Genomic DNA, 22,790 nt, shown 5'->3' with positions numbered 1-22,790 from the left:
AGGGGATGAGGAGGGGGAAGGTGAAAGAAAATTAGTGTAGGTGTGAGTTGTAAGAACTTGGATGACTTGAGCAGTTACGTTAATCTAACTTTAAAACTGAATAAAGGAAATCTGAAACTATGATTCAATCAAAAACTAATTTGAGATTTATACGAAGGGAACCTATGATGTATTTCATATTTAAAGGAAATCAAATAAATTTACTGGAAAATTAAAGATGAAAACTAACTTGTCAAGGGAACATAAATCTTGAGGCCTTTTTTCTGGGAAAACTAACTAACTTGAATCAACCTCAACTAAACTGTCTGAAAGTAACTTGAATCTCAAATCCCCGAAATTTTAATTACAAAACCAAACATTTCTTTACCTTGTTTCTAAACCTGTCTGGCTGCTTCCAAAAACAATAAAAATTAATGAAACGTCATATTTTACAAGTTGAACACTCGTTGTTAAGACGACTATTTCGTGCCTTCCATTTCATTAGGGCACACAAGCTTTGCAAACAAGAGTGTATCCCTATCATACCTTATGTAAACTGTCATTTGAGTGAAAGAGACACAATCCTGTTCACACCTGTGTGTCCTTTTGAAATGTTAGGCTCCATTTGATCGTCAAAACTCCACACTGAAAACCCAACCATGGTAGTTGCTACCATACTGTAGGGTTAAATTGAGAACATGCACCGACGTATTTTTGCTAAAAACAATCCGTGCTTGGATTGACTGATTAACGCAGTCAGTTTTACTATGTCGAGAGCGGAATGGTAATTTTAACCCTCCAATACCGAGAGAATGATAATGATTTTATAATTGCTACCATTCAATTTTGTGGAAGTATGGTACATTTGACCATATTTGCGTTTACTTTTACCAAAAAGCCACAGCTAATTTAATAAGCAGCATTTTTAGCAAATGTTCTTAAAATTACCATGGTCGGGCTTTCAGTGCAGTAGATCCTCGATTCGCAACAATGGTCGATACAACCATAATCCGAAAACCGTTAGTTCAACAGATTAACGAATTTTGTCCGATATCATTTCGTTATTGATTGATCGAGACTCTATGGATTTTTTGACAATTCAGAATGGTTAGTATACCACTTCAATTGAAATCAGAGATTCTGATAGCATAACTAAACTGGCTTACACATAACTGGAGTATGGAATAATAATAATTATTATTAAACAACCTTAAAAAAAAGTTACAACAAAACTAACTATTCCTCCCCATTATCAAACAGATTTAAACCTGTTCCTAACAGATTTTACGAACATGAATATTGAGATTCAAATAAAAAAATCAATATCTGGCAATTTTACATAGTATAAAGGCTGTGATTTCTATCAACACAAGAAACCATCTTTGCAAATAGCCCTGAAACGACGGCAACGTGTGGCTCCATCTCCAGGGAGAAACACAATAGCTTATTGGACCTTAAAAAAAACTCTTGAATTCTTTAAACATATTTACAATAACTAGAAACTTAATTTCTTGTACTTTTCACATTGGAAACGAGTAACGATTGGATTTAATTCGATATTTAAGTTTTCCTTTATCTATAGTAATTTATCCACAAAAAAATTTATGGGAAACATTTGGAAAAAAAATATATTTCGAATGGTTTAATGAATTAAGTTAAACAATTAAAAATATTTAGCATAAAAACCATTGTGAAACTCAAGTTCGGATCATTTTTCGAATATTCAATAAACATGAAAAAGAATCATAACTTTACGCTGGCCATAATCGTTAAAATTGGATACTAAAGCCCTATGTCAATTTTATGTACAACAGTACAACGGTAAAAAACACGATTAAAAACCATTTCTGATCACTTTTTTTCATTTTAATGCAAAAAAAAATTGACAAGACAACATTTTTTCGATGGATCAACTATGGTCCCCTTGGAACGAGCTGTCAAGTAGGAGCTTTTCTGTCAAGAAGGACCGCGATGATAATTTTTCAAAATTGATTTAAAAATCCATTTTAAACTCTTTGTGGTCGACTTTTTGGCAAAAAAAATCACTTCTTCCCGATTATTGGCGGATTTTGGATAATTTCCGATTTTCCCGACTTGAGTTGCCACCCTGTCACTTTAAGGGAATTTGAAAAAGTTCACATTTTCTTCATTAAAGTTGTAAAAAAAACTTTCAAGCTATTAAAAACTTGTTGAAAATATTGCTTGAAGTACCAACCAAGTGGCAACACAAATTTGTTTTTCAATTTCCAAAAATTTCCTACCGGGCTCAAATCGTTTTCATTTTCGTTGAGTTTTAATAAAAATTTGGATTTAATTTTTGGTACGTTTATCTTCAACCAGCAGATCTTTCTTTATTGGAAATATGTGTTAAACGGTATTGCTAAGAATGGAAAAAGTTGCCAAATTAGGGAATGCTTAAAAAGGAAAGGAAAAATAAAAATACGTTTTTTCTTCATAAGACAACAACGCTCTTAGGATAGTGGATATTTCGGATAATGTGTGCACAACACGACGAAAAAAAAAAACAGCTCGCCTCAAGCAGCCTTTACATTTTTATGTTTTCAAATCATGTTTATTTATTGCATCTGACCCATGGTTTTCACCTGGGCTTTTTTATTTTATTGTTTATTTTTCCTTTATAATTTATTGTTTAGTTTCCTTCAGCTGAATCGTGTTAGTAGCGTTAGTTAATACCTCGCTTCACTAAAAATCACTCGCGCAGCTCTCTTTCCTAAATTTGGGTAGATACGAATGTTAAGACAGCAATTAATGTGTGTGCGACGTCGCAGAATTTGCAGTCCAACAATATCGATTTTAATTAAAGGCCAGAACTTTGCTTTTATGCATTAATTCTGGATTACTTTTTCTCTATGTCCTAACGAAAAAGTACTCTAGAATTAATAACTCCTGTTAGTAGATAGCGTTTATCGACAACGTTAATCTGAACACCGCACACTTAACAGCTCGATTATTTATGTGTTGAATGTGGTTTTGAAAAATAGAATTTGTAAAATAATATAAAACAATCTTTGTAGTACGAACTGATGGTATAAAAATAAAACTCATCGAAAAGTGCACTCAGTTGGTTGGAAATCTGGGAAAGTAATAAAAATGGCAGTAAGATTCGGTGGCCGAAAGTTAACCAAAAGAGCTTAAATTCACACACAACGCACTCCTCTTGATCCCAAACTGCGCGATTGGTTCAATTCAATATTTTACCTAGCCCTATCAAATTTCACGCTCCAAAAATCCTACCCAAAGCACTTTTCTGTCTGTTCCTAACAGTTCTTTCGTCTATCGCGTTTACAACAGAAACAAAAAATATTATTCTTATAAAAACTTCATAAATAAAAATTCATCCCGGATAATTATTAGCATATATGTAAAAAACAAAAAGAAGTAACTGCTAATTTCATCACAACGATTTAGGTGAGGGCTGGCTTGACCCGGGTTTTCTTCCGCTTAAGGTTCGAGTCAGTCTTGAGGGACCGTTTCTTCTTGAGCAGTTTGCCGCTACCATCGGACGACTTGCCCAGCTTTGACTTGGCCGAGGTGGCCTTGCTGAACTTGCTAATCTTACCGGCCTTGGAACCAGCGCTGCTAGTTCCGTCCACATTCGATCCACCAACTCCTCCGCCAGACGAGGAGCAACCACTTCCGGAGCTTGGCGGGCTCGACGGTACACCAATGTCCGACCCCGGAGAACCAGCCGGGCTGTAGGTCGCGATGAGCTTGGTGGTGGCGACGGCGGCGGTCGTCGACGGCAGCGACGACGAGTACGAACAGCAGGGCGCATCCAGACTGTCGTCGCAGTCGAGACACTCCTCGAGCAGTTTCGCTTCGGATTTGACCTTCTTGGACAGGGGAAGCTCGCCGAGGGATGGCGGTGCGGCCAGGAAGTTGGGCAGCGACGTCGCCGACAGGCCGGTACTCTTGAAGCACAGGTCGAATCCGTCCACGGTGGACAGTTGGGGTTGATGCGGTGGTGAAACCTTGATCTTCTTCCGCGGAACCTGGTGCTGGTCTTTGGCACGCATCAGCTCCTGCAGCTTCTTGCCACCGGCGGCCACGACCGCTCCAACGGCGACGCCCGATTCGCACAGAATCTTGGTCTTCTTGACGGCGTCCTTTTTGCCGAAGCCCTTCCCTCCGACACCGACGCCCTTCCGCGAGATCTTGCCCGAGTGGGTCTTGCCGGAAACACCTGCGCCAACGCCACCCTTCAGGAACTGCCGCCCACCGCTAGAAGTGGCCGAGCACGAGTTCCCGTTGCCACCGAGTGGTTCACCGCTACTCCCTGCCCCGGTCGGACTCCCGGATCCCACCACGGCTGCCGCAGCTGCTACCCCTGCCGCTCCCAAGGCTGGTCCACAAATGCCAACCGCCGGTCCACTCTCCCACTGCAGGGCGTTCTCCTTGGCCACATCCAGCGAACTGGACGACTGGTTGCTCAACCGCTTCGAGTGGGTCTTCGGGACCTGCAAAGAAAAATGGGACAGTTCCAAGAGAGAGAAAAATACGCGAACCGTGTCGCTTTTAAACACGCCTTGTCGGGAAACAGGTTCTGGAGGGGGGTCACAAGAAACGGTTACGACGCTTCGAGCAAAAGGGGAGGAACTACAATCAACAACCAGCCACGATTAAAATACTTTTATACACTAATAGAGAGAAGATATGTAAAGAGAGATAAAAAGTTAAAGAAGAGAAGGTAAAGATGTGAAAACGAATGGAGATAGAGGGAGATTAAAAAGCAGAAACCAGAAATTGAACACATTTTGTTTTATTATTTTGATAATACTCGTTGAAACAACTAGAAACAAGCTAGGTACAAAAGAAGATTGAGAAGGAGGTTAAAAATAGATATATATTTACAACAAACAACAAATTTTATTGGCTTGATGCGATTTGCTTCACTGTAAAATTTCATTCTTCAACTTCAAAGGGGATTGTAAGCGATTTATGTTTCGATCAGCGACTCCTTCATTCGAGCCACAAATAATCGCCGTTCTATAAAGGTATAAATGTTAGGATTTCTAGAAGAGTTTTTAAATGAAATTCAACAAAATAACTAAGCAATAAAACAATGATAAAGTATCCAATTCGAAACAGTCGGCTTTTGAGTGAGCATTTTGCTGTTTCATGAAAAATACCAATTTGTTTGTATGGAATGGTTTTTACTTGTTTCCGGTAAATTTTCAAAAACATAATTTTGGAACATGAAATTTTTCTCGAAAAAATCATGCCTATTATTAATAACCTTCAATCTCAACTTATTACAGTGCTTTTGTTAGGTCTTTAAATAATGATGCCTCATGTTTTTAAGCGTTTACTAATCAGCCGCTCTCTCTGCTTCACTCTCGTGTTCTCTGGAGAGAGTAAACAAGAGTCCCGTTTGGAAAGAGAGTTACTCTCTTACTTACGCTCTTGCGTATGCCACGATCAAAGTAATCAATTTCATTTATTTTTTTGTACAGCAATTAAGGAGTGGGTGGTAGATTATTAAGAAAATAAAGTCATCCAAAAAAAATTATTCTTTTATTTTTTGAAGAAAATATTAAAAGCAGATATAATTATCCTCAAATTAGATTTTTCAGCGTTTGCACGTTATGCTACCTAAAATATAGGAAATATTTCCATGGAAAAAAATATTTAAAAAAATTTGAATACACTCAAAACCCGATGGTTTGACACCAACTGTTGTCAAACGAACGGGGTCACTTTTTAGTTTGACACCCCTTTTACACGGAGTTCACACACACTATCAAACGTTTGTTTTAATAGTGTGCGTGAGTGCCGTGTAAAAAGTGACAGTTCGTCACTTTTTAGTTTGACTTTGACCAACCAACGGGGTACAAACTAAAAAAGTGTCAAACGAAAAAGTGGCCAAACACCGGGGGTTGAGTGTATGTATTAACATGAAATCTCGTTTCAATTTAAAATAGAGTGGATTTTGGATTTAAAAGTGTTTTTTTTTAAGATTACATCGCTGTATTCGCCCATAAAAAGTGAACAATCTCTTGTCGCAATTTTGCACTTCTTGATTCTGAAATTCGGCCCACGATGTATCATTTTTTGGAATGTATGTCGAAAGAAATAAGGTTGAATGGAAAAAGGTCAAAATACACCGAATACAAAAAAAAACAAAATTCAAATTCAAGCCCATCTTTTAAAATTTGGAAGCAAAAAGTATCACAAAATGCTTTATATTTTTATTATTAAAGTTATGCTATGTACTAACAAAAAAAAAAATCAAAATGTCAATGAATTTACTGAGATTTTTTTCCGTAAATTTTATGTTTTTTCCCGATCTTCGGTCCCAAAATTGAAAATTTGCAAAAAGTCTTTAAAAAAATACAATACAAATACAAAAATAAATGTTATGCAATGTTTTTTAATAGTTTGCAATCAATTGAACATGTTTTTTCAATTAAAATTTTTAAATTTTCAGCAATATTTTTTTCCTCTTGAATAAAATTTGCAATGTGCCTTATGTTATGTTTGCAAATAAAATGAACAAACTCACAGAAAAACAATAAGGCTTGCTAGGCCAAGTGAAAAAATAAATAAAAAATAAATGATCAACTGACATATCGGGCGGTCAGTCAAACAAACAGCTAGAAGTCGCCTGACAAAAAAATTGTTGTTAGAAAGAGATAGCAAATCTGATTCAAACAAACCCCCAGCTACTATGTAAACATACTTTGAATGTGTTGGTAAATTTCTGACTAGAAAGCCTTATAGCAAGAATACATTAATTTGTAATAAGAACAAGAAAACATGTTCAAGTTTAAAAAAATTCACAAATGGAAATACTCAAAAAAATATTGCAGATGCATAATAATTAACTTGGCACAGTAAAAAATTACCTACATGTTCAAAATTAAAAATCGCATAAAGCTACATATTTAAATAACTATTAACGTGAAACGGGACGCTAGTTATTGGACAACTTTTGTTCAACTAAAATCATATTATGAACTGTTCAGATTGCTTGGTAGCTTTATATTTTATATTAGAGGGGCTTTTAAAAACTCGAGATGTGGAATCAATTAGGCGCTACCTTCGCGTTTCACCTTAATATCTGTCCACAAAAGTGGTAAAATACCTTTGACAGTTCACTCAAAAAAATAAATACTGCCAGTCGCGTCGGGTACGCCATATTTGAACTTTGAAAAATGTTACATAAAAAAGAATTAGCCTCCCCTATTTATAATATCTGAACTGAACAGATACTTTTTATAGAATAAATTTTTTAAACATAAATTTTTTAGAGAAATTATAATACACCAAAGCATTTTCAATCAGACATTAAAACAAACCGTTTTCAAAGCAAGCATACGAAAAAGGCGTTGCAAAATTTGACCGGATGAGAAATAAAAAATATGAAACTAAATAAATGTTATCAAATTGCAAATCAAAACGTTCGAAATAAGTGTTACTTAAAATAAGATTGTTATTAACCTTTCCTTTCCTTCCAGCAGACACTAACTAGAACAACAGTAGAACATCTTTTTACAACAAGTATAAAACAAAAAATAAAGCAACACATCACACAAAACAGTTATCAAAACAAGCACAGGGTTAAAAGCACAAGCACCACCACCTGACCCTTCCCCCCGCCTAGCACCACGAGAAAAACTGCTCCCCGTGGTGGTGGTGGTGGTGGTAGCTGCTTCGGTGGTGCCCGGCAGACTTTTTCCCCACCCAAGCAAAAGACATTGGCAGTGGCGGTAGTGGCGGTGGTGGTGGCGGGGGTCAGGCAGCATAGCAAAGGGCACTCCGGGGACAACAAGCGGGGACCATCCTTTCTCCTACCTTGTTGGTGACGCGCGCCTTCGACGAGCCCCGCTCGATCTCGATGCGCAGCGTGTTGCGCAGGCCCTGCAGCGTCCGGAACTCCGAGTTGGGGAGGCGCGAGGCGGGGTTCGAGTTGGTCAGGTCCAGGATCGAGGGACCGAGGGCGCGACCGACCTGGAAAACGATTTTTTTGTTGTGTGATTATTTTGTTGGTACTTGAGAAGTGCCCGCACAAACTGACCTCTTCAAAGACGGCTGGGGTGTACTTTGGGGGAACCGGCGATTGAACCTTGTTGGTGGAACCTTCCTTTCCTCGCGGTGGCAGTTGATTGACGCTCTTTCCGGTGTTGTAATTGCACTCCAGCGTGTAGCTCTTGATCAATCCGGAACACTTGTAGATGGCAACTCGGCCGGAACCCTCCTTCGACAAGCCGTCGCGTTTACCCCTGTGAAAAGTAATGTTAATTCCGCCCAAAGTTTCGTACAAATCCCAACACTCACTTGTAGTACATGTTGCGCTCGCTAAAGTTGCACGCGTCGTAGTGGAAATGCAGCGAGTTCACGCTCATCAACCGCGGCAGCAGCATACACTCGATGGCTTCGATCGTGCTGGGCAGATGGTTGCCGTACATGAACACGCCCTTCTTGGATGCGTGCCCGTGCAGGTCAATGTACAGAAACATGTTGCTCTTCTCCTCGTAGATCACCTTGTCGTTCTTCTCGTCCAGCTGCGCCAGATAGTCCAAGCTGATGTTGAGATTCTTTTGGCTGGCCGGGTTCAGGAACTCGTTCCGGTGCGACCGGAAGTGGCTGTACATCTGCGGCGTCTGCGGACGCATCTTGCCTTCGGCTCGTTTGTGGTGCAACGACGACGAGGACGACTTTTTGGCCGTCTTCGTACCCGTCACCGCCAACGCCGACGAAGGCTGCTGCTGCTGTTGTCCCACCTGTCCCACCCCAAAGTCCTTCATCTTGAGCGTGTTCGGCGTGGTCGCAATCAGATTGGGCTTGTTCATGGTGGCACTCTTGAGCGAACCCTTGCGACCCGTGTCCACCTTGGCCGTGATCTTCTTCTGCACAGTCTGGCTGGCCATGCTGCTGGCAGTGCTGAGATTCGATGCGCTACGAACCGGTCGGGTTAGTCCGGCCTGAACAGGCGCAACTACCGAGCTCGTACCCTGACTCTCCGTTACCACCGGAAGCAGATCCGGGATGAGCTGCTCGGTGAACACTTTCGGTGGTGGAAGCACCTCTTCGTTGGTGGCGATCGTCGCTGCTTCTGGTTCCGGCTTCGGTTCCGGATCTTTCGGTGGTTCCAAACTGGCGGCAGTAGGAACTAACGACATTACGAGCGGGTCTACGGACGCCAGTAGGGTGAGCGTCGATGACGAGTCCGAAATGGTGCTGCTTTTGGAAAGGTTCGGCTGGCCCTCGCCAAAGCCAGAGTCCGACGTTGAAGGAGTGTTTTCTTCGGTGGATTCGGAATCTGGAAGAAGGATGGGGAAATTGTAAGAATTGAAACAACCATGAAAGAAATTGGAAAGAAAATGTGTAAAATTTAAGAAATGTACAGATGCTGAATAGCTAGTCGAAATGGGCCAAACTTGAGGAATCAAACTCAACCAACTCACACAAAGTTGGTTAAAAATAGTCCTGACTACTCTCTGTTTTTGCGATACTTTGAGAAAAGGGAGTTCACCAATCACAAAAAGGTAGTTTTTTTTCATGAATTCAAAAAAGATCGGCAAACTTCAAAAAAAAACCTCGAAGAGAGTCACAGCAAAAAGTAAATATAAAAAAATCTGTAAATCAGTAAAGAATTATTTGTCCGGTTTGGTGTTTTCTAACTGTCACCTAAAAAGCACTTGGTTTTAAATTGTGATATAAATATATTTAAAAAAAAACGTTACTTAATCCACCTCTAGGTGGTTGGTGCCTTCCTCATACATTCCCCCTTAACATGTTTAACAAATCAACTTAATTACTCATTTCTTTTGATAGGGTTCGGCTCTGGCTCATCGGCAAGGTCTGATAAAAACAGACAATATTTCTATCACAATATCTGAAATCCGGCCTCCAGGTCGCATGATGGACCCGGAAATCATTCATCACTTAAGTGCTAAAAACTTTTGATAGGGTTGTCAGATCCTCGATGTTTTAGGCTCATTTGAAAGGTCTTTTCAATACCTTTCTGAAAATGTATAACATGATAGGTTTTCTTGCAAAAACCACCCTTTTTACAATCTTCCGGACATACGCCAAAATCGTTTTTTTAGCAAAAATTTTGAAATACTTTACTAAACTTGCTGATTTTAAATAGAGACCTATGGGACCCCAAGACCGATCGAATGAGACTAATACGGTCAAAATCCGTTCATCCAGTACGGAGATAATCGAGTGACAATTTTTTGTCCACCCACCTACACACATCCACACAGACATTTGCTCAGAACCTGATTCTTAGTCGATATGTATACGTGAAGGTGGGTCTACGAGGTCAAATTAATAAGTTCATTTTTCGAGTGATTTTATAGCCTTTCCTCAGTAAGGTGAGGAAGGCAAAAATAGATCATTCAGAAAAAATATATGAAAAATTAATATAAGGCCCCTTTTGAAATCTACATTACTTTGCAGTACATGGGTTCCCTATGTAAATAGAACCTTTTGAAAAAGTTAGCAAAGATAGGATAGTTGTGAATTATTTGAAAATAAAAATATTCTAGCATAAATCTTTGTCCAAAGGGATTTTTTTCAAGCAGTGTCAATACAAAAAAAAAACACGAAAAATTCAAACATGAAGCATATATGTAAACCTTTCATTCATCAAAAACTTAATACATACAATGAACCAATTAATACAAATAATGAATTCAAACTTGGACTTTTTATTTAAATCTAGTTTGTTAAGGTCCTATAAGCTATTATGTATTGGTCATGTGTATCATAACATCCTGCACCTTTTTGCTTTTCTCACCTTACTGAGGAAAGGCTGTAAAATCACTCGAAAAATGAACTTCTTAATTCGACCTCGTAGACCCACCTTCACGTATACATATCGACTCAGAATCAAATTCTGAACAAATGTCTGTGCGTGTGTATGTCTGTAAGTCCGTGCACCGAAAAATATGCACACGATTGTCTCCGGACTGGCTGAACCGATTTGGACAATTTTAGTCTCATTCGATCCGTCTTGGGGTCCCACAAGACCCTAGTCAATATTATGAAGTTTAGAAAAGTACTTCAAAAGTTATGCTAAAAAAACAGGTTTAGCTAAACTTTGGAAGATTGTAAAAAGGGTGGTTAAAGTAAGAAAATCCGTCATGCCATACATTTTTAGAAAGGTATTTAAAAGGCCTTCCCAACGAGCCCAAAACTTTGACGATCTGAACCCTATCAAAAGTTATTACCACTTAAGTGTTATTTATACACTTTTTAGTGGCCGGATCTCACATATTTTGATGAAAACGTTGTCTGGATCTGCCATGCGACCAATCGTTGGATGAGTAATCGAGATCTTTCCAAAGAGTCTAAAAGATTTAAAATCTGACAACCCTATCAAAAGTTTTTTCGAAGAAATTAACAAGTAACTGTTCCCCAGAAATATTTACCGTAGTGATTAAAAAATTCAAAAATTTAAAAAAATAAATACAAATTTTAACTCTATTTCAGCTTCAAAACAATCAATTTTAAAATTTTACAAGATTTAAAAAAAAAAAGCTTCAAAATTTCAGTAAAAAGAGAAAACTTCTTAGAAAAATACTACGTCAAGTACAGTTTGTACCGTTGTTAATCATTAAATCAAACTTCATTTTGTTTTCTGAAAGAAGGTAAAATTTCTTGGCAAGGATAAAAATGCTTTGTCAAATTTTATATTTTCTAAGAAAACGTGAAAAAAAAAATCTTCTTTGGAATTCCTAATTTTTTCGCGAAATATTTTCCTAAATACTCTCTCGTTTGCTCTCCCTCTCTCTCTCTCTCTCACTCGAATGGTTTGGAGAGGCTGATTGCGCTGTATCGCTCAAATCTGACTCAAAATAGCGTGCGATTGGCTTTGTTTTGATCATTTTTAAAATTGCTTAACGTCGATGTTACCAAAAATATTTTACAATTTTGTTGATAACACAACATTGAAGACACATTTGATAGCAATTTCCACCATTCCAAATACAAATTTACAGCAAATGCAGACCAACTGAGCGCCGCGGCACTGGTACTTGTTAGATTCTCTTCTCTCTGAATATATTCGTTTGTGACTCTGGTCGACGGACGGACTAGGCAAAGATATTCACGGAGTATTTGTATCGCTGGAATTAAGAAAGTCGCTGGCTCTAGCGAGTCGTGTTCGCTCACGAATGGTTGCGCGCTTAAGTCGGCAAAGGTTCGTTCGGCGATGAGTGAGGATTTTTTTTATTTTTGAGCCGCAATTCAGGACCCTTGCTTATGCGCCCTATTCCAATGTTGCTACAGAATGGTCTACTCTGGCAAATGGATATCTGGGGAATGGGATAAAACCGATGTATTCAAAAAATCGAAACGATTTTTTTTATGTATATTTCGGGTTTGTTCAAATATTATGTCCAGAGATTTTCGAGATTTGATTTGAAATCAAAAAGTTAAGTCAGATTTTTTTTTAATTTTTGTGTTAAAAGGGAAATAAAAAATGATATTTTTAAGAGTGTAGCATTTTTTTTTCAAATTAGCCGAAGACACCATCTCGATAAATTTGTGTTGAGCACTATACAGATTTTCGATAAATTTTGAAATTTGAATATCAACCTTTAATTACAAAAACGTAATTTTTTTTTTTTTTTTTTGAACAAATAAAGGTTGTATAAATTAATAAATGATGAAAAGTTTTGTGGAAAAATCTTATACAATTTATTTTCTATTTTAAATTAGTAAAATAAGTGCTTAATTTACCCTTTTATGAAAAAGTACAACGTCAATCAGAGAAGCGTCAGGCCATTTGCAATGTGAGTTGGCTAGCTTGAATGGAGGCGCAGATTAAAAAATCTTGGTCGAAAAGTATGATTATTGAGCTAATCTAGAATGCATGAGTGAAGTATGTTAAAATTCAGTTCTAACAATTTTCTACACTTCAGATAATGAAATTCATTAAGATTACATGACAAAAGTTATTTTATTTAAAAATTATGCATGAAAAAAATTTCAATCTAGAAAAAATGTGAATTGCAACCTGACTCAAAACAGATCACAGTGCAAACCTTACAAACTTCTACTGTACAATCTAGATGTAGCTAATAATGCTGAGTTTGATGATGACCGCGGGATGTAGGGGTGAATCTTGCAGCTGGCATGGAGGTCGGCGCGGCGTGTTCCCCATTTCAAGGAATCGACGTCGATTTTTCAAATGAAGGTTTAATGCTTGTTGACAGTTGGTATGGATTTATGAGACATGCATGGCGGCGGCGCGACGCAGCGTGGCATGGCGTGAGGACAAACAAATATGTAGGCTAAAGGGTTGTTCGATTTTTTTTTGCGAGTGAGTGAGAGTTGAGAGCTAAATATTGCCCAAACCATCGCCGGTGGCAGCGGCGGCGCCGCCACAGCTCTTCTCCATCGACTGGGAAATCTCCACGATTAGGCTGCTAGTTTGGCTGAGCAGAAGTAGGGTGGGTCGGGCGGTGTTTCGGGTCACCGGTTCACTACCGGCTGGTGTGGGCTCCTCGACGACCGGCGCGAGGTTCAGGGATGGTGTCGTGCTCTGTTGGATTATCGGTGGCAGTTTGGGGGCGATGCGACGCCGGTGGCGGAAAACCTTGTTCAACAGTTTTGTGGGCCAACTGGACGAGGTCGACGCTGGCGGCGACGGTGGTTCACACGTGGCCGCGGCACCCCCGCCGGAGGTCATGGTTTGGAGTGTTAGTTTGGGGAGTCGTGAAGTTTTGTGTTGTTGCTTGTTAGTTCGAATGGGATTTTTGCACTTCTTGCTAGGGGTCGTACCTTTTTTGACGGCGGACGGACTCGACGGGCCAGGGTCGGAGGTCTTCGTTTGTTGCTGCTCCTCGGCTAGCGTGGGAGGTTTTTCCTCGAGCGTTGAGTGCTGCTGAATGAACTCCTCGGTGCTGGTGTCCGCCGAGCTCTTCAGCAGAGCAGCTTTCTTTTCCTGCTCCAGCTCGTACGGTTCGGGTTCGTCCGTGCCGAGGTGGAAGTATCTGCGGGTTGGGGGAGTAGATCGTAAATATCTGTTTTTCAAAATTGAAGTAGCATTGATTACCTGATGAGCTTCCTGGAGGCGTAAATCGACGGCTGCGTCTCAATGTTTGGCGTCAGATAAACCCTGTTCAGATTGTGTCCCCGCGTGTCGGAACGGTACAGTCCGTTGTAGACCCCGTCCGGATTCAGAAACGGTATGATTTTGAACACATACATTCTCCTGCAAATGGTCAACGGTTAATTATTAAACTATTATCAATCAATCAAGCTCCTACCTAAGCGTAATGGCCACGATGCTCTTCCGGTCGAGCAGCACACTGAGAAACCCGTTCAGCACGAAGCTTGCGGGCGTTTCGCCCGGGTGTACGCGCGACGAGATGAAGACAATTTTCTTATTCTTAAACGTATGGCACCGGGGCGTTCGCTCGTCGGGAAACAGATTCCGGAGGCGTGGCTCGCGCTCCGGCTGAACCCCGTGGAACGACGTAATGGTCAGCAGCTCGACCCGCCGATGCTCAACCGAGTGCGTCAACAGTTCCCGGTAGTAGTAGATGTCGTCCCGCTGGTCCAGGTTGGTCGCCCTCGCTTCGTCGTCCAGCGTGGGCGTCTTCAGCATTCGCTGCAAGAACAACAGCTTGCCCTTGGCCGACTCAGCCGACTGCTGTGGTAACTCAATCTTCACCTTATTTACAAGATTCGTAATCTGCTGCATCGACTCCGACGTGTTGTTATCGTCGATGGACATGGCTGACGCCAGTTCGGCACTGTCCAGCGGTTTCACCGGGTCCTGTTCCTTCGGCAGCACTACGCCGGCGTCCTCCATGCCACTGCCATCGCGGGCCGTGTCGTCGAACGACTCCGGACCACTCCGCTCGATCGTTTTAGCTACCTTGGCCAGCTTGCCCTTTTTCGAGCTCGTCACCAACGGCGCCGAAACGACCTCAACCGGTCCCGCGGCAGCACTGCTATCGTACCTCTGTGCCACTTCAACCGCGATCTGGTGCATATCGAACGGATGGCGGCCGAAGCGTTTGTCAAAATTACCCAGCTGTTCGAGCAGCTCGTTGTACGTGAACGGAAAGGTGAACGCGTAGTAGGTCCTCGTTTCGGGCGACTCCGGCGCGCGATGCAGAAACGAGATGAAGAACACGTCGTTGGCAATCTGTGAAGCATATTTTAAGATTTACTACCAGCTTCTTCCCCAATCACCCAGCTCAAAACTCACCGCGTACGATGGCTTGTCCTTGATGCGCTCCCAACGGCCACCGGGCCCAACCTTCATCACCGGATGCATGCCCTGGCTGAACAGCTTGGCCTGTTTGTTCAAATTCATCACATTAAACTTGACGATCTGGTTCGGCCGACCACCTGCAAAACAAAACAAAACAAAAAGTAATCAGCTGTTCCTCGGTCATACCACCTTCACACAACCCACCCGTTACGGCGAAATAGAACCATGTCCTGTTCTGATTTTCGTACGGCGTGCCGGCGCAATCGGGTCGCGTCCAGAGGTTGAACTCCACCTCGACGAACAGGGCTGCGGCGGCGGCGGCCGACGAGGGCGGGTGATGCAGGGCGGCTACGGCGGGCGGTTCGGCCGGAACTAACGCGGGGGGAGAAGATGCGCGGTTCGCCGGTGGTGGGATGGAAGCGGCGACGACCGCCGGTGGGGCGGACGCGGACGAGGGCGGTGCCGGAGAGGTGCTGCTAACATTGTTACCGATTATGTTGAGTCCTGCAATAAAGACGGGGAGCGACAGAGAAAGGGAAAATAGTTTTACTTTTTTGCTTGGATTTCGTTGCTTGGGAGTTTTCGGGGCTGTTGTTGCTGGTCAGGAATGTGGAACGAGCGTGACGAGTTGAGTTATTGTGGAGTCGATCCACCTAGCGAAAAAACTGTATATTGTTAAATTGATGAATCTATCTTTTTATGAAATGTATGTTTTTTTATAAGTAATCTATCTATCTATCTAATTACGGCAAACAAATATTTCAGTACAAATATTCCCCAGTCATACAGAAGCCAGTGCGACAAAAAGTAAAGAAGTTTTTGCAAAATAAGAAAGCACCCCCGCAATAGAACATGTTAACTGACTGGCACACAACATCAATGCAAGGGCCCGAAATCGGGTTACATCGATACCGAAAAAGAAAACAAATAAACAGAATTATGCCAAACACGGTAATCACGCGCAACTAAATTTCAATCTAACAGATAACGATCTGGTTTAGTTACACATAACCGCGACCAAACCGAAACAAGAAACTTACTAACCTAAAGCCAACCACAAACGAACAATTCAACCGAAATAAAGGCCGAAATTATTACCGAATAGAAGAACAATCCATATTTTACCAAAACAAAAAAGTTGTTAGAATTAAACCAGAAAACAAGAAATCAGAAACAATTATTGCTGTTAAAGTGTCACCGCGCAATTCCCAAGGTCGTTTTGAATCAACGATCATTGCCAGCTGTTTGCAAGTTGATGTGGTTTACTTTAGTTTGCCATGTGTACATAGGGTGGAACCATTAAGTACATAATAAATTTAGGTTTGATTTACTGTTTTATCCTGAATCGACAATTGAATTCAACGGTTAGAAACTCTAAAAAAATGTGTTTATTGCAATTAAATTTAGTTTTATTGGTGGATAATTAAGTAACAATTCAAGCAAAACAATGCAAATGGGCAAATGTGGGTTTATAAACAAAGAGTCTATCCTGCTCACGGCATTGGATGTTCACATTAGGAGTGAGCAATAGTTTATTAGTAGTCCTTTCAGGTATGTTTCACATGAAATTCATGTTGAAACTGTTACAGCTAATAGATTTGTGTTAGAAACTTGAAGGGATAGAGAACAAAACAATTTAAAACTAGAACACAACATGTGTGTTGGTTACTATGAACCACGATAATGATTTAGATTCAGTTTATAAAGCTAAATGATCGAAAAAAATCGATAAGTCACAAAGTGAACTGAAAAGATGCAAAACTACAAAAGATTTTGGAATCTTGTCTACTAGCCATTACAATGTGGTTCTACCCCATGCCCCAGAAATCCAATCACCAGAATAAACTACGTCCAAGATACTTATTCTTCAGAATTACCCTACCTTAGAATAAACCACTACCCAGAATGAATTATTACTGAGATGTTTTTTGATTTTTTTTTTCCAGAGGGAAACAGTGTATTTTTTCTACGAGATTTATGATTCAAAGATATTATGGTACCAAAAAGAATGGCTAATCTATTTATATTTCTCGGAAAGCCGAATATAAAAAACGGAAAGCCGTAAGAGCCATTGGTAAACAAAGTTCTTTTTGCATTGGCATTCGACCTACTTACGAAAAACCAATATCAAAAATGCTTGAGATTGTTCATCTACACGTCTTTCAAGTGCCTCAAACTAAAAATAAACGATATTTTGTTTCATTTTGCAGAAAAACGAAAATTAGTGTCAGAGGTCACGGTGGCTCTTACGGCTTTTTGAAAACTCACCCGAGTTTTTTTCATTTCATTTTTATTAGGTTGCTTTAACAATTACATTGGTGCAGTTATTATCCTGTGCTGAGATATGGACTACCTTTCAACAGCTGATTTGTTCGAAATGGGGAGAGAGTTTACTGGTACTAAGGAGAACGAATTGGACAGAGAAGGAAAAAAAATGCAAAAATAACCTTCGAAATAGCTAAAAGATGTGGGATAGTTAGAGGAAAGAAGAATCTATTTATATTAATTTCAACAATAAACAATTCTGAGTAGAATTGTCTATTCAGGTGAATGGCATTCTGGCTAATGGATTATTTGGGAAATGGATTTTTTAGAATAAGATAGAATCATAAAATGTTGTCCCTTTTGCCCAATTAAGTGGAATGCGTCAACAAATTTGGTCATTTTTGCTCTAAAAACGACAGGGAAAGTTGATAAAGGACAGATGAGAAGTCCCAGCAGTTGACTCAACATTTAGCGAATCCAAACAATACCTTCTGTGCCGCATAATTGCAAATACTTATCCCACTTTTCTGTCTGTGCGGATCAATCGGGCCGTAGAAAACAATCAGTTATTTATCAAAGAATTATTTTTTATACATGGTACGTAATGTTAATCCTCTCCGAAATCGGCCGATCTAAAAAAAAAAGCTAAAACTTTGTGGATCCATACAAGACAAGTTTCCATGTAATTTTGTCAACATCGATGTTGATGGTTATTGTGAGGAAAAATAAAAAAAAATCATTTTAAAAACATTACCTTTTTTAATGTGTATTTCACAAAAAGTTAAATTTTCCAAAACTGCGTTTTTCAATTTTTGTATATGCTTCAGGGTACAATAAAGGCAACATTTCTCGGATCACTTTTCAAAAAGACGTAAGACCTATTGGTAAACAAAGCCCTTTTTGCATCGGTATTCGACCTACTTACGAAAAACCAATTTCAAAAATGCTTGAGATTGTTCATCTACACGTCCTTCAATCGCCCTAAACTTAAAACAAATGAAATGTTGTTTCAATTTGAAGAAAAAGAAAAATTAGTGCCGGAGGTCATGGCGGCTCTTACGGCTTTTTGAAAACTCACCCGAGATTTGAGCTATAAAAATTTAGAAAAAAAAAACATTTTTTAAATTAATAAACGAATATAAAAAAACAACATAATTAAAAAAACGGAAATTTACTTTTTTGCAAAGATCATTTCTGGAGCAACATTTGAAAGGGGCGGTACGACATTGCTCTTACGGCCTTTCGTCCCATTTAAACGCGTGTAATGAAAGGCCGTAAGAGCAATGTCGTACCGCCCCTTTCAAATGTTGCTCTGGATTTTTAAAATTTACAATCTAATTTGCAATCGAAAAATTCTTAGCATTTTTCGATGTCAAAAAATGAAATCTGTATGAAATTCTTCAATTATTCGAATTAAAAAACTTGGAAATTTTCTTAATCAAGCACACATTTCAAAAAGGTCAAAATTAGTGTTTTAAGCCTTTTTGAAACGGTATGTTCGATCTTGAAATTTAAAAAAATGTATATGTTGGCATATCACCATTTTGAAGGTTAAAACAGTCCAGAATCACTGTGACTGTGAATAATCGAAACCTCAGATAAAGAAGTTATTGGACTATGGCAAACAAACAAACAAACTCGAACTTTTTGTGTTTGAAAGTTTGACAAACTCGCAAACAAAGCCAAATGTATGCAGGCTGACGTTTCTGCAAACAAATGCTGGCAAACAAACAACAAACTGTAAAAAAGTTTGATTGTTTGTTTATTTGTTTGTCATAGTCTAATACGTCCTTAATTGAATCACGAAATAATAACCAAACTCCGGATGGACGGAACTTTGAATAATCGATGCTTCGGATAATCGAGTGTGAACTGCATCTGCATTCTGAAGATACAAATCTGCTTTGGATTCGGTATAGATATAGTTTATTTATTTTTCCTGTGTTGAGCTTTTTTTTTTGTTTTATGATTTTTTCTATAATTTTTACTGTTTTTGTTTGCATTTATCTTGCCTTGTTTTTGTTTGTTTTTGGTTATAACAGGGCTTTTCTACAACCTCCAAGCAATTATCTTTCGCCTTATTTTTTTAAATTAATTTTGCTAGTAACTTTCGATTCTTTTACTGTAAAAAAAGAGATAAATTGGAAAGATCTTTTTTATATTCTTATTTCTCGTGTTTATTGCACAGTCATAAAAGCCACCACGACATACAAATCTTGTTAAAAAATTTCTTAAACAAATATTTTTTTTAAGATTTTCAGTGAAAAGCATTATATTTTAAAGGAGTTTAGATGAACAATTTAAAAGCTTGTTTGAAGTTTATAATACGTAAAATTAATCGAGCATTGGTAAAACATGGCTTTGTTTACGCCTTATTGCACATTAACTTAAATTTGTTATTTTTGTAATTAATTAATAATGTACCAAAATAAAAGAGGTACCAATTTTCTAGCAGCACTTAGTAGAAAACAAGAAAATGAATGAAACATAAACTTCGCGACACTTTGTTTCTCTTCGTTTTTGATCTTCCATTTTATTATTATTTTTTATTCATGTTTGTTGAGGGGTCTTTCCCTCCATCACCCACCACCCCCTTCTTTGTTTACCTTCCACTTCACCCACCAGCAGTGCTGCACTGGGCAGGAGAGAGAACAACCCAAAACAAAGCACCACCAACAGCAGGAGAAGGGAAAAAAGTCAAAAATCTGTCTGCGCAAAGTGTGTTGGTTGGAAGAGGAGATGGGAGGGAGGTGGAGGGGCTTACTTCAGCTGATTAATGCAATGCAATTTTATTGTTGTCCTTTCCTAGTGCAGAATGAAAAAGAAGGAAAAAACACTCACCTTCACAACATCGAACGAGCTCGACTCTGCCCAAATTTCCCGAGTCAAATTTGGAGTAAAAAGTGTAGCCAGCGCACACGAAATTATCAACCATTTTCTTTTTCGATTTGCTGCTTCATTCCTGTCCGCCGAGGGCAGCAGCAGGAACTGAACAAACTCCCTTTTTCAACACCTCAAACTTCACGGAACTGGCTGCTGGCTGAGCAGTTTTTAATGATTTTTCATCAAACTATTTTCCTGCTTGCAATTTTTATGCAAAACAGCAAGCCATGAACGTACGACACACACTCACTGACAGCCCAGAAGGTGCACCTTTTTTCCTTGTGTAATATTTTTCCTCATTCGCACACAAATACACACACTTTTGAAACTTTCAATATAAATTTCCTGCGCCTTTTAAAAGCTCTCTGTTTGAAAGATGAAATTCACAAATTCGTGACCCCCACTCGGTTCTCTGAGCACTAAAACATTACGTCATTTATTGCCACACAGGAAAATGCACGAATTTTCCACCGTCCGCGGAGCACGGTACATCAGCCGTCCGATTACCGTGAGAGCTTGCGTTGAACTAAAAGTAAATTTCGAGCCAAACATTTCATTAGGGCACAAAAGCAAAAACCGCGATTCGAGAAAATCGCTTGCAAAAAATTGACAACTTGTTCCAATTCCTATTTAAAAAATCTAGAGTAAATTTTCAAAAGGTCCTATGTGCAAAAACCTCAATCTAAGTAAATTGATGTCAAAGTTTTGCTGGACAGTTTTAAATCCCATTTAAACAAGGTTGGGTATTTTTCAATTCTAAAAACGCACAAATGGACCTAGAATGATGCTTTTTAAGTGTACTTAACGGGAACTATCAAAAATTTAGTTTAAACTTATTTCTGAATAACTTTGTTTCATACGACCTTTTAGTGCACATAGGACACGCTTCATAGAACTTTTTTTGCAGATAGGATCAACCACATTGGAGCAAATATGTGCAGCATTGCACATAGGATCTTTCTAAACTTAATTTAAATCTTTATTTAAAAAGAACAACTTTTTCATGATAATTATGATTACCCAATCCTCGCGCAACGTGTAGGCAACAGCTGATCGAGACCATGAAATGTTTCAATGCTTTCCAGCGCGAGAGAGAGAAACCGTTACGAGAACAAATCGACCAATCACAGAACTCGTCGGCATCTGCCGGATAGGTGCTTACAAAACATCCTATCCGACAATGTAAACAAAGTTTAACTGAGTGCGCATAGAACTTTTCTGGTTTTTTTTTAATTTTCAATTGTTTTTTTGCTTTTTTGCGTTTTTGATTCAATCCTGTCGTAAGCGGTTCAGGTGAGTTTTTTCAAGTATGCAGTACAGTGGCAGCTTATAATTTGTGTGTTTTTTGCGTTTAATTTGTATTACAGATCTGGTCAGAAAACAAGCAAGCGTAAATCTTCACCGGAAGAAACCGGCCTACCTGGAAGCGGGCCAGCGCGGATTCCTTGTGACGTGCAACATGATCGAGCAAAACTAAACCCGGGACACGTACCGATCACAAACGAGTACGCCAACGATCTGTACGGGAAGGTGTGTGATTCTCCGCCTCCGACCAACGAACAACCTGTCGAAAAGGCCGCGGCAGAGCAAAAAAAAGACGAGGAGGGGGAGGACATTTCATTGCTTGTGGGAAAACAAGCCGAATCTGCCAAAATGGAGAAGAAAAAGTACCGGTTTGAGTCGGTAGTCATCGGGGCGAAAAAACATCTGCTTCATTAAGACGGGCTGAAAATTCGACGGAATTGGCGCTCAAGATTCTGCAGGACGCGGCCGGAACCAAGAAATATTGTGCGGCTAGTTTCAATCACCAAGGCCAACCTGAAGGACATTATGGACGGCGCCGGCAAGCTGTCCTGTACTTGTGAAGGAACCGAAAACGTTCGCGGTCACTTTCAACCGATGATCAACAACGGACTGGAACGCGAAATCGTTACCAACGCGCTCGCCGAACTGATCAGCGTCAAGAACTCGGGGATCGTAGAAGTGACCAAACGGTTGATGCTGATTAGCATTGTGCCGCAGTATTCGAACTGATAGAAATTTGCACCCGACAGGACGAGGACGCCAAGTCGCAGGAATCGACCGAGGAGCAGAATGGATAGGAGTCTGGCGAGAAGGTCGCTGGCGATGAGGAGATAAAGGTTGAAGAGAAGCAAAGTGCAACTAACGGCAAGGAAGGTACGCAGAAGGAAGCGAAAGCGGCTGTACTAGCAGAGGATGTCCAAAAGCCAGAAGATGTTGCCCGAGGGAAGAGGAGGAAGATTGATGATTTTTTGACCGTATTATTCATACCGTTTGGATTTGCAAAATAAAAAACTGAATTCGTTGACTCTAACTACTTTAAATATATTTTTCAATTTTCGTGTTGTCGCATATTGGACAAGTCGAGGAAATTATATTATTTTACGTGGAAGCCGTGTGTGCCTACTTTTTCCGCGGATGACTAGATCAAAAGCAA

General features: G+C 39.8%; 1 protein-coding gene and 1 pseudogene across 1 annotated transcript; one reads left to right on the top strand and one right to left on the bottom strand.

The window, feature by feature from the left end:
* Positions 1 to 2,982: 2,982 nt before the first annotated feature.
* Positions 2,983 to 20,863, bottom strand: LOC120417395 (uncharacterized). Its single transcript, XM_039579421.2, has 10 exons — positions 20,291 to 20,863; positions 15,389 to 15,688; positions 15,179 to 15,321; positions 14,229 to 15,115; positions 14,015 to 14,173; positions 13,741 to 13,952; positions 8,278 to 9,262; positions 8,018 to 8,222; positions 7,795 to 7,950; positions 2,983 to 4,457 (listed from the first exon to the last, which is right to left on the bottom strand). The coding sequence occupies exons 1-10, from the start codon at positions 20,382 to 20,384 to the stop codon at positions 3,405 to 3,407; spliced, it is 4,194 nt and encodes a 1,397-aa protein (XP_039435355.1). The 5' UTR covers positions 20,385 to 20,863; the 3' UTR covers positions 2,983 to 3,404.
* Positions 20,787 to 22,644, top strand: LOC120417382 (THUMP domain-containing protein 1 homolog; annotated as a pseudogene).
* The last annotated feature ends 146 nt before the right edge of the window (positions 22,645 to 22,790 follow it).

Source organism: Culex pipiens, chromosome 3 (assembly GCF_016801865.2).
Source record: "Culex pipiens pallens isolate TS chromosome 3, TS_CPP_V2, whole genome shotgun sequence".
Lineage (NCBI taxonomy): Eukaryota > Metazoa > Arthropoda > Insecta > Diptera > Culicidae > Culex > Culex pipiens.
This window is presented reverse-complemented; position numbering and strand designations above follow the sequence as displayed.